This window comes from Hypomesus nipponensis, chromosome 23 (assembly GCF_054491055.1).
Source record: "Hypomesus nipponensis isolate SF chromosome 23, ASM5449105v1, whole genome shotgun sequence".
Lineage (NCBI taxonomy): Eukaryota > Metazoa > Chordata > Actinopteri > Osmeriformes > Osmeridae > Hypomesus > Hypomesus nipponensis.
In genome coordinates, this window is record NC_140383.1 from 21,261,801 (window position 1) to 21,273,804 (window position 12,004).

The window sequence follows — 12,004 nt, forward strand, 5'->3', positions numbered from 1 at the left end:
TGTTATTAAAAAAACAAAAAATCAAAATAATCGTAGGGCCTACTGTCGTTGTATGGTGTGCATGACAAGTATTCACGGCCTTATTTTCGCAGTAGAGACACCACTGACCCTTACGGAAATCTCATGACTGCACGATTGAACGTAAAATTCTTGTTTTACTTATTTAATTATCATAACAATTTGAAACTGTGGTATACGCAACATAGCATGTTATCGTCGATACAATAGTTTAAACGACCCATTCTTTAATACACTTTAAATTATTATGCATTTGTATCGACTACTTTAGAAGTAGCGTTTTTAATTGCGTTCTCAGTTGACAGCCTTTTGCCAGATAATACATTTTGTCAAGAATAGATGCTTACTGTAATTTGCCCCGCCCCTCGAAAGAGGGTTGTCCTCAAGAGAAGTTAAGTCTCAGGTGCATCTCACTGTCGCTGTTTCTTCGTGCTTTGGAACTACTACAAACATCCAGAGGAACAGTTTGCTTCTCATTTATGGAAACCATCTAATCCAGATTTTTGATTTGGTGAGTTTTAATTTATGTAACGATATTGCTAATTAGTTAGTTCACATTTTGCCGTCATAACGACATTCCATCATCTCAACCTAGCCTAGTACTCCTGTATCTTGTCTTAAAAGGGATATATCCCTTGGCAGTAAGGAATTTAGTCATATCATAACACATGATGGAAACCAAACTTTTTGACAAGTATGTGTTTAAGGAAGTTCCTATTTAAAATTAACGTTAAATTAAAACGTTAAGTGACAGACAGATCTATAGGAAACCAGGACAAAAATCCAACCATACTAGTATTCGTTCTGTGGTTTAGTGTTCACCCCCCCCCAAAAAAAATTAATAAAAATAAAATAATAACACTGATTAAAATGATCAATCATAAGTTCACTTGAATATGGGAATCTTGCTGGTAATTGGCAGCAAATTTACATTTGGTACAAGGTTTTGAAAGAGGTGGCAACCTTTTTGATTATAGGCCTACATTATGTGTACCAATTGAACCAGACAGTTCTAATTCCCTGTTAGAACGATTCAAGGATCTAAAGGCACCTACAGAGCTGAATTTTCAATTTATTTATTATAGTTAACAATAATTATTACATCCTTTATTATTTTACTACAAAAGGCTGTGCTATTTTACACAATGTTCTCAATACCACCCTTTAGACTAAATAGCTGCTTTAGAAAACTATCAAATACTTTTGTGTTATTCACTCCTCTTAATACATCCTACTATTAATAATATCTTTATGAGGTGCATAATTGAAACCGCTAGAGAGGACATGTTGATCCTGAGCCTACTGTTTGCTGTGTCTCTCAGGTTGTTCCCCAGTTTGTCTGAGCCGGAGCCGTCAGGATGAGTTGGGGTGCCCTGTATGCCCAGCTGGGTGGAGTCAACAAACACTCCACTAGCCTGGGGAAGATCTGGCTGTCTGTCCTCTTCATCTTCCGGATCACCATCCTGGTCTTAGCAGCTGAGAGTGTCTGGGGCGACGAACAGTCCGACTTCACCTGCAACACCCAGCAGCCCGGCTGCAAGAACGTCTGCTACGACCACTTCTTCCCGGTGTCCCACATCCGCCTTTGGTGCCTGCAGCTCATCTTCGTGTCCACACCCGCCCTGCTGGTCGCCATGCACGTGGCCTACAGGAAGCGAGGCGACAAGAGGACCATCATGGCCACTCACGACAAGATGTGCGAGCACGACCTGGAGAACCTGAAGAAGCGGCGTCTCCCCATCACCGGGCCACTGTGGTGGACCTACACCTGCAGCCTGTTCTTCCGGCTTATCTTCGAGGGTGGCTTCATGTACGCACTCTACTTCGTCTACGACGGCTTCCAGATGCCCCGGCTGGTCAAGTGCGAGCAGTGGCCGTGCCCCAACAAGGTGGACTGCTTCATCTCGCGGCCCACGGAGAAGACCGTCTTCACCATCTTCATGGTGGCGTCCTCATCCATCTGCATGGTGCTGAACGTGGCGGAACTGTTCTACCTCATCGGAAAGGCCCTGATGAGGTGCTCCAACAGGATGTCCAAGAAAGGGCGCTCCTACAGCCACCCTGACCCCGTGAACCCGGACAAGGCCCTACTGCAGAACAAAAAGAACGAGATGCTGCTGTCGGCCACCACGGACGCCTCGAGCAACAAGACAGTGTGAACGCGCCCCGGAGAGACTGAGGACCAGACGGAACCCTATCAGTGTTGTTAACTGTGACACCTTGTTTGCATTTCAGAGAGCAGAAGCCTGTGATTCTGCCTGCTGTTGAAGTGCATCTGCACCTTCCACAACTTTCCAAACTGTTCCCTAACTAACATAGTGCGTTATTTAGGGCACCGGGAATGGTAGTGTTAGAATGTATACCGGCATTAGGCTGTTGGATATGGAGTGTGACGTGTTTGATTGGAGTGTGAAGTGTTTGATCAAAGTGTGAAGTGTTTGAACTAGTCCGTTTTGGTGCTGTGTCCAGGCGTCTCAGAGCAGGACTGACCTAGGATCAGCTCTCCTGAGCTGTTATTGGGGTCAGCAGACACCACTGACCCAGGGTCAGCCCTCCTGCTGATGCACCTGATAAAACACAGGACCCAGGTCTCTTAAAGAGCATCATATGTCTGTGGCGCCCTCTTGTGGTAGTTTAGCAGCAGTCTTCATCTCAAGATAGCTTGGCTTGTATGTGTTTATGGGAGTGTTTTATTCCAGCAGAGCCTGTGCAGCAGCACCAGTCTGTCAAAGACAGGAGGCTCGTACAGTACAGATACTAGCAGCACCATCCACTAGACATCCAGTTAACTGTGAAGTGCTGCCGGCCATCATGTACCAAAGCAATACTCTGTGGTGCTTTAAGTCATTTTCTTTCTTGCAAATTAAAGATTTCATATACCACTGACAACTACTTTAGTCTGGAGCTCTCCACTAAAAATGTCAACTACAATGACGTAGAACAAACTGTGCAAGTCCCATAGATGTTGTGACATTGGACACGGTCAAATCCTTTGGTGTTTCAAGACCCTGGTTTTGAAATGTATTATTGGGTTGCTTGTTCCTTTCTGTAGCCAGTGGGATAGGTGTTGGCGCCCCCCAGTGGTGAGACTGAAGCTTTTTGGAACCGATCACAACTGGTGGTGTCACCTTTCATCTGGTGCCTTAATTTAGCCACTAAAGTAATCACTCTTCACCCTTTCAATGTGAGCAGCCATGGCGGAAGCATTTGCCGTGGCCAGATCAAGTTGACCATGTCCACTGTAAACAGGCAATGAACTGTCGACAATCTTTTATCTGTAGATGGGAGAGGATGTGATCACAGATTCAGTGGTGAATAAGCACTCCGAGAAGGCTTTGCTACTTTTTAAAACCTTTTGTAGATGTGGATGGTTGTAATTTTATTTCATTTCTGGTTTTATATTAATGTAATGTGATTGATGTAAGTGGATGCCAAAAGATTTATGAAAATGTTCAAATTTGAAGGTGTACAAAAATTTGTTAAAAAGCCTTAAACCTCTGGTCCCAGTTATCACATCTAATGTCTGCTAAATGACTAAATGTAATGTTGTCATGTCATAACGCCTACTAACGTTCTGGATCTCGTTTCTAACTGCATGCTTCAAGGCAATGATGATTATTGTAGCCTATTTTTTAAATGCACTTTGACCCCCATTTTCGATGATCTGTAAGACTTTTCGATACATTTTAATACACTTTTAAAACGTACAGCATTTATTGTTTAGCTGTGTAATTATATTATTATTTAGCACCAAATGGAAGACGTGTTTCTGTAAATAACCAAGGGGGGGAGGCCGTTTTAAATTCTTTGGTTGGGAGGAGTTCGGGTTATTTGGGGGCTTTGATGGGTTTAGTAGGGGTTTATTTAATTTCACAACTTAATTTAACTGTACAAAACAGTTCATGTTTTAATAAATAAGTTTGAGTTGTTCACATAAGGGTTCATATTTTCAGCTGTCAACACCATTAGCCCTACTAACGACGCGGGTTTCAAACTGAAAAAAACAAGTACAACAGTTTGCCAAAGTAGAACCCACAACCGAAGCTTGAGTGATGATTTTTTAGGTTGACAGGGGCGTGGCGTGTATGAGTACTGGGTGATGAGTGATTTCACTCATGCATGGTCACACAATGTGGCAGACGCGATGGCTGGGAACGGGAGGCAGCTGCGAGTCGCGGAACCCCAAGTTCAATACTCCAAGAAAAACTAGGTTTTCTTGCGCTAGTTAGAACGACAGTCCACGAGTGAAGAAGTCTTTGCACGAATAACTTGGCTGTCTGCTTTTAAGAGTTTGGTAAGCTGGCTGAAGCTCCAGGTTTTGGGGACGGGAGAGGGGAGGGTTGCTGCTATACGTCGGGAGCCCTGTATTCTATCCAACGCACTCAAAATATGGCTCCACTGGCAGATGGATATTGCTTTCGATATTTAAGTTGGGCATCTCCAGTCTAAGGTATGATAAAAGCTGATTAGATATTTATTTTTTTACAATTTGCCATCTAGTTCATGGAGTAATGCATGTAGCCCAAATTTACTGTTCAATTTAATTAATTGAAATAATGGGTCATCTAGTGTTACCCCAAATTAACCATGCGAAACAATACAAATTACAAAGGTTGGAACGTTTAAATGGAGCCAATGGACGCTCTGGTACTCTCCGTATTGTCAAGTTGACAGGCTGCATACCTTTGTATTTGAACTATGCTCAACCAAGTTGACTTTACTTAGCGTACATTTCACTTCATCAATTATGATGTATTCAACCAGATGAGTTCGTTTTTTTCCTTAAAGAACGCTCGATTTACATGTTTTATGGACTGTACTTTTATCTGGAGAAAATCATGCATAAACAAAACAAAAAACAAAACAAACAAAAGAAAACAGATGTGGTTTCAACATCCAAAACATGGCCTCAAACTAGTTAGGCCTATGTCCCTGTTTAATCAGCAGATAGCGTACGTATTCATGTACGGTGGGAAACTACCTTAATAGTTATAACTTATTACATGAATCTTGTTCAATTTCGGGCCATCTGACCACATAGCTTATTAACTTTATGTCATTGTAATTAATGGAATATATGAAAATACATGTTTGTAGGTGATACAAATCAATAAAAATAAAATAACAACCTGACTAATGAAACTTTTAACAATTAATTTTACAACCTGGAGCTGTTTTAGCCTATATCAGATCAACTGTCTCCAGCCTCCAAAGCTAGAAACGTCTCGCCAAACATATGATGATGTACTGGTAAAGGCCTCCATATTATTTTAGAGCATATTATATTTATATCATGACTTGGGTACCAATGAGGGGTGAACAATATTTATAGCCTACGTGCTAGTTTTTCCGTGAGAAATCTTTTATTAACTCGAACAGAAGAGAACAGAAGTAATCTACTGTACGGTTCAAATTTCTACAGTTATTGAAAATAATTCCGACGTTACCTCTATTAAAGTAAGCTACATTATATTTACAAAAAATTTAGAAAATATTCTTTGAAGTTTGTATAAAATATGTAGTTGTAAATAAGGACATTTTATTTTCGTTTCAGGTGTCACATATTCTGAGCCCTAGTCGATGGATTTATCACCCCTGACACAAGAACACTTTAGTAAGTTCATTTCACTTTCCATTTCTTTGTCTTATTGTTTCAGTTTTAGTAGGAGACAGGGCATTTTCTGGCAAGTTCATATTGGCTGGGCCGACATAAAACGCCAAACAAACGATACAAGGGCAACAAAGGCTCATGTGACTGGTGTTGGCAGATGTTTTGGGATGCCTTCGTTTTATCTTTTTCCCTTATTATCTTCTACATCAATTTAATTGTAAATACCTATTTACAATAACCAGCTGCAGTGCTTAGAGCAATACTAATTTTGTTTAGCAGGTATTGGCTTTAGGTATAAATGTCTTAAATGTCTTAAATATTGCTACAGTATCAATATTTCGATTAGTATATTGCTGCTTGGTTTATTAATGACAAAATTGCAAGGAAAATCGGAGGATTATTTTATGTGTATGTGTTAATGTATGTATGGTGTAACTGTGAAGTGATTAGACATGACCCCCATGGCCTGGAGCTGATATACAGTGGGAGTGGTGAAGCAGGTTACACAGCACTCCTACAATATCAGCTCTCTGCTGTTTTTGAACTTTATAATGTTGATCTCAGCACATGCCTGCTGGGCAGTGGAGCGAGAGAGAGAAAAAGAGAGAGAGGGAGGGAGGGAGAGAGATGAAATGAGAGAGAGAAAGAGGGAAAGAGAGGGAGAGAGAAAGAGAGAATGGGACAGCACAAGAAGTGTAGTGACATACAGTAGGAATTTGTTCAGACACAAGTGTCTAAGCTATGTTGTGACATCAAATGTTTTTATTACTTTGAAGAATATTTCATAGGTGACATTGTTGTTCATTTCAATTAATGATTTATTCCTCGTGTTGATCTTTTACATGTTGCTAAAGACCAACTGATGTGCATATTATAGTTATTTGCTGTATGTGGAAAGAGGAAAATGTGTGTGTGTGTGAGAGAACCTTCTAATCTCAGGAATAAGATCAACAGGTCTGCACAATGTAGTAAGGTAGAAGGAGTGGAGGGTGGAGGTATAGGAAAGTGGTGTTGGAGGGTTAGGTGAGAGGGGTGTAGGTCGAGAAGGAGATTTAGAGAAAGGGCTGTACATGTTCAGCTTATTTCTTCACACGAACTCCACATTCTCCGTCCTCCTTCTCCATCCTCTGTTCACCTGTGCTTCCTCCCCAGGCTAGACTTGTGAAGCATGGGTGACTGGAGCTTCCTGGGACGGCTGCTGGAGAACGCCCAGGAGCATTCGACAGTTATCGGCAAGGTGTGGTTGACAGTCCTCTTCATCTTCCGTATCCTGGTGTTGGGGGCTGCAGCGGAGGAGGTGTGGGGCGACGAGCAGTCCGACTTTACTTGCAACACGCAGCAGCCCGGCTGCGAGAACGTCTGCTATGACGAGGCGTTCCCCATCTCCCACATTCGCTTCTGGGTGCTGCAGATCATTTTCGTGTCCACGCCCACGCTCATCTACCTGGGCCACGTCCTGCACATCGTCCGGATGGAGGAGAAGCACCGGGAGAAGGAGGAGGAGCTGCGCAAGGCCAACAGGCTCCAGGAGGAGAAAGAACTCCTATACAGAGATGGTGGAGGGGACGGAAGAGGGGGTGGGGACGCAGGGGGCGGAGGGGGCGGAGGGAAAGGCAAAGGAGGTAAGAAGGTCAAGCCGCCCATCAGGGATGAGCATGGCAAGATTCGCATCCGAGGTGCATTGCTGCGCACGTACGTGTTCAATATTATATTCAAAACCCTGTTTGAAGTGGGGTTCATTTTAGGTCAGTATTTGCTCTATGGCTTCCAGCTGAGGCCCCTTTACAAGTGTGCCCGGTGGCCCTGCCCTAACACCGTGGACTGCTTTATATCTAGGCCCACTGAAAAGACCATTTTTATCATATTTATGCTTGTGGTGGCTTGCGTGTCTCTTTTGCTGAATTTGTTAGAGATTTATCACCTGGGATGGAAGAAGGTTAAACAGGGGATGGCAAGCGAGTGTGCCCTCGACCAGGAGTCTCTGCACCGCTCTCCTGTGTCCCCTGACTCTGCCTCCAGAACTGCCCCTGCCCCCCTCAGCCCCCCCCCCAACTATGCCAGCGTGCCGGCAGGGAGCGGGGCGTTCCTGGCACCTGTGCCTCCCCTGCAGGACGAGCTGACAGAGCCTGGCTCCGCCTTCTACATCAGCAGCAACAACCACAGGCTGGCCGCGCAGCAGAACTGGGCCAACATGGCCACTGAGCAGCAGACTCGGGAGATGAACGCCTCTTCCTCCTCCTCTTCCTCCTCCTCCTCCTCCAGTGGCAATGAGCCGCCTCCTGGCGGGCCCCCCCCCATCCCCTTCCCTAGCTCCGCCCCCACCTTTCCTAGCTCTGCCCCCACCCCTTGCCCCAGCTCCGCCCCCACCCCCTGCCCTAGCTCTGCCCCCACCCCCTGCCCCAGCTCTAACCCCACCCCTTGCCCTAGCTCCGCCCCCAGCTCCTCCCCCACCCCCACACCCTGCCCCAGCTCCAGCGCTGGCAGCCTGAGTGGTGGGAAGAGCGAGCGGGAGGACAGCCCCCTCACCACCACCGTTCTGATGCACCAACCCCCGGTCTACGTGGCAGCAGACCCTCGCAGGCTGAGCAGAGCCAGCAAGAGCAGCAGCATCAGGGCCAGGCCCAATGACCTGGCTGTGTAGTCGTGTTAGAGAGAAACCTTCCCAGACGCCTGCATGGTACCCAGGCATGCTTGATTTCGGTATCCTCATGCCTCTTCCTTTTTTACATCCAGGTCATATCTCCTCTATCAGATATTTGGCATTTCTTTTTGTATAGGTTGAACATTAGAGGTAGAAGCTGTCCTACAACTCATTGATGCAGACACAGTAGATCAGTAGATCACACATGACCATCCTCCTCCAAGAACCTGCATTGCCGCACTGATTCAGACACAGTCAGTAGACGACATATCACCCTCATCCTCCAGATTCAGACAGAGTCAGTAGATCACAGTTCACCTCATCCTCCACATACAGCAGACACTGTTGTATCAGAGCAGTTTCACTGGGTGTCTACTGTGACAGGGTATGCAGGATGGTGTCCCTGATTCCTTCTGCGAATCCTGACAAGGCTCCAGCACTGTCACACACTGTGGATACTGGGACAAGACCAGTGGTGAAGTCTACATGATAATTGGCATATGTATATGCCCAGCAGGACTTCCTGAATACCCAATATTAAATGTGCAGTGATACATGGGTGGGGAAGAGGGGGGCTTGGTAAAGTGACAGCATGGCCACTACTTGATACTAGATTACATTGCTGTGGAGGGAAGCTGGGGCCAGATGAGGGGCATGTTCTTTCAGAGCCCAGCTTGTGCCATGCTGCAAGCTGGATGGTGGCCTTTATAGTTCCAGCTCCTGGTAAATTAACATCTATGGCGGCCACAAAAAACGCATAGTGATATGCACCAAAAAAATTCTAAAACCAAAATACTTTTACTTCCTAAACAAATATGGACAAATACCATGTTACTGAATGATTCTTGAACCTGGCATTAATTGCTATCTCACATTCAGTAATAAAAATAACATTTAATAATTAAATATTTCTGCCATCAAAAAAACATTACATGTGATACTTCATGATTTTCATTGTGAAAAGTGCTGTTTTCAAATGAGAATTGAACTATCATGATAAATTGCTGTCTGTTGTTAGTTTGTGATTGGCAAACAGATATCTGGTATGAAAAGTATCAAAGGAAAAGATATGGCAAGTGTTAGTAATCCAGGCTGTAGACTGTCTCCCAGTTATTGTCCTGTTAATCTTGATGCTGTGGATCTGACCACAGCTGCTGTTGTGGTAACCAGGTGTCTTTAGTTTGAATGCTGTGTAAGGTGAACACACCCAGGCACACACATAGCAGTCTTCTATCCACTAAGGATCAGTGCATTATGGGTAAGAAAGCAGGATCCAGGTCTCAGATAGAGGGAACACAGGAGACTGGCAGTGTGATCTCTTACAACAATGCAAACTAAAAACAACCGCAGGAATAAAGTACTGGATGGTTGCCTGTGACATTGTTATTTTCCTTAAACCAGTGTTAACTTTGTTCCCAATGTTGTATTTTAATTTAATTTAAGCTATTTAAATGTACCAATTCACAAGAATCTGTTCGGCATTTGTTGTTTTGGTTCCTAAAGTTTACATTTTAGTAAATAGATAAAAGATTTGCACATTTAGGCTCAACTTGTTTGACAAAGATGAGCAGATAAAAAGACACCAGGCTATGACAATGTTTATAATCCTTAAAGTCTTAACATTAAAACCTTGTGTCTCTTTAAATTAAAGGCAGTATTGCTATAATCATTATATAGTAGGGACACATTTAGTCATTTTTTTAGCAGACACTCTTATCCAGAGCGACACAATATCAATTGTTATAATACAATAAAAAGTTTGAATCTTCAACACTGGGAAGAGTATTATCAGTGAGTATTCAGTGCATGCTCACTAAGTCTTTACACAATTGCTCTTTGGCTTCCCGAGTTTTACAACATTAACAACATTGACAACATTCAGTCCCACTAATGTCACTTGCCCCTCCCTCCCTCCCTCCCTCCCTCCCTCCCTCCCTCCCTCCCTCCCTCCCTCCCTCCCTCCCTCCCTCCCTCCCTCCCTCCCTCCCTCCCTCCCTCCCTCCCTCCCTCCCTCCCTCCCTCCCTCCCTCCCTCCCTCCCTCCCTCCCTCCCTCCCTCCCTCCCTCCCTCCCTCCTTCCCTCCCTCCCCCATCTCTCACAGCCCTGAGTACCTCATCCCAGGTTCCTGACGAGGTTCACGCTCAGCCTGAGTTCTCTGGCCAGTCAGGGAAGGAACCCTCTACAACACCAGCCTGTTTAAATACTGTCTTAACAGAAGTGCCTTGTGTATGACATTTTGTAAGAACAAGTTGATGTAAATGTTCATTTACCTCAAATGTTTACAAAACTGCTACTAAATAAACTTTTTGTACCATATATATGGTGTTGTCCTAATCATTCAGGGGAGTGGAAATCCTGGAAGTCTTTCAGCGGGTCCCTACCTCATTCTGAATTCCAGGAGAAGACGTGAGAATGTGATTGAAATGTGAGTTAGGGGGAGGCAGGGAGGGAATGCAGATCCTAACTGGACACACACATCCACACATTATTACACTGATGCGGCTGTGACACGCTCAAAAGGACCCCAAAACACTGGAAATCTACTTGGCCCCTCAAACACGAAGATTAATTCTACCTGGCCCATGGAACATGAGTCAAAGGGGTCAGGCAGAACCTTTTTCTGTACTTGGATCAACAGGGGGGTGTTGTTGCGGGTTGGTGTTCCTATCAACAAAAGCAGTCCTGGGGGTGAGGTCTACGGAGTGAGGTCTGGGGGGGTGGTGAGGACTTGAGGGGGTGAGAGGTCTATGGGGTGAGGAAGTGTTGGGAGACTGCAACGCTGGCAGGGGGCCCGGCACAAGGGCCACTGAGACAACAGCCCAGAACAGACAGGGGTATTTATAGATTTTAATCACCCAGCCACCACTCTGGCCTCACTGCGAATACTTCACTCCACTACTGGTTATTTCAGGACTGGAGTCTTTGTTCACTGGGTCCAGCCCATGGCTTCCACTACACACTTCAGACCTCAAAGACAAACTGTAGGGCCTGACTGACTGATTTAACTAGTGACACTGTACGTTGTTGTTTTTGATCATATTGTTCATGACAGTAATAAGCCACAATAGGTCATCATAGCAATATTGTCCATTGAAACAGTAGTGTTGTCAGACGTATTAGTCTGGTGATTCTCAGCATGCATCTGGGTGACCGGTGTAGTTGGTGTAGCTGGTGTGGTTGGCAACAGGGGTGGGGCTTGTGAAGAGAGGAAGTCAGCAGTCCAGGTTCTGGAGAGCAGGTCTGTCTGGAGGCTAGGTCTGTCTGGAGGCTAGGTCTGTCTGGAGGGCAGGTCTGTCTTAAGGACAGGTCTGTCTGGAGGCTAGGTCTGTCTGAAGGGCAGGTCTGTCTGGAGGCTAGGTCTGTCTGGAGGGCAAGTCTGTCTGAAGAGCAGGTCTGTCTGGAGGGCAGGTCTGTCTGAAGGGCAGGTCTGTCTGAAGGGCAGGTCTGTCTTAAGGACAGGTCTGTCTGGAGGCTAGGTCTGTCTGAAGGGCAGGTCTGTCTGGAGGCTAGGTCTGACTGGAGGGCAGGTCTGTCTTAAGGACAGGTCTGTCTGGAGGGCAGGTCTGTCTGGAGGCTAGGTCTGTCTGGAGGCTAGGTCTGTCTGAAGGGCAGGTTATCCCAACAACGACACCTGCAGGCTGTGACGAGTACATGTGCACCACCCAGGGCTGGTGGTCCACCCAGGGCTGGTGGTCCCCTCAGAATGACATTCAGTACTGAGTCCATTAAGTTTT

The 12,004-nt window shown here is 45.2% G+C and overlaps 2 protein-coding genes across 3 annotated transcripts; both read left to right on the plus strand.

The window, feature by feature from the left end:
- Positions 1-408: 408 nt before the first annotated feature.
- On the plus strand, positions 409-3,955 carry gjb8 (gap junction protein beta 8). The gene is made up of 2 exons (XM_084689303.1): positions 409-529; positions 1,341-3,955. Exon 2 carries the CDS (start codon positions 1,377-1,379, stop codon positions 2,175-2,177), a length of 801 nt encoding a protein of 266 aa, XP_084545429.1. The 5' UTR covers positions 409-529; positions 1,341-1,376; the 3' UTR covers positions 2,178-3,955.
- Positions 3,956-4,310: 355 nt separating this feature from the next.
- gja3 (gap junction protein, alpha 3) lies at positions 4,311-10,163 on the plus strand. 2 transcript variants are annotated; one of them, XM_084689308.1, is made up of 4 exons: positions 4,311-4,468; positions 5,573-5,632; positions 6,782-7,951; positions 8,033-10,163. In XM_084689308.1, the coding sequence occupies exons 3-4, from the start codon at positions 6,798-6,800 to the stop codon at positions 8,268-8,270; spliced, it is 1,392 nt and encodes a 463-aa protein (XP_084545434.1). In that variant the 5' UTR covers positions 4,311-4,468; positions 5,573-5,632; positions 6,782-6,797; the 3' UTR covers positions 8,271-10,163. The 2 variants fall into 2 exon arrangements, with proteins under 2 accessions (XP_084545434.1, XP_084545433.1); XM_084689307.1 differs by having other exon boundaries at positions 6,782-10,163.
- Positions 10,164-12,004: the final 1,841 nt, after the last annotated feature.

Bases quoted from the DNA above. Each gene is read 5' to 3' on its own strand.
- gja3 (XM_084689307.1), top strand. From the start codon at position 6,798: ATGGGTGACTGGAGCTTCCTGGGACGGCTGCTGGAGAACGCCCAGGAG.
- gjb8 (XM_084689303.1), top strand. From the start codon at position 1,377: ATGAGTTGGGGTGCCCTGTATGCCCAGCTGGGTGGAGTCAACAAACAC.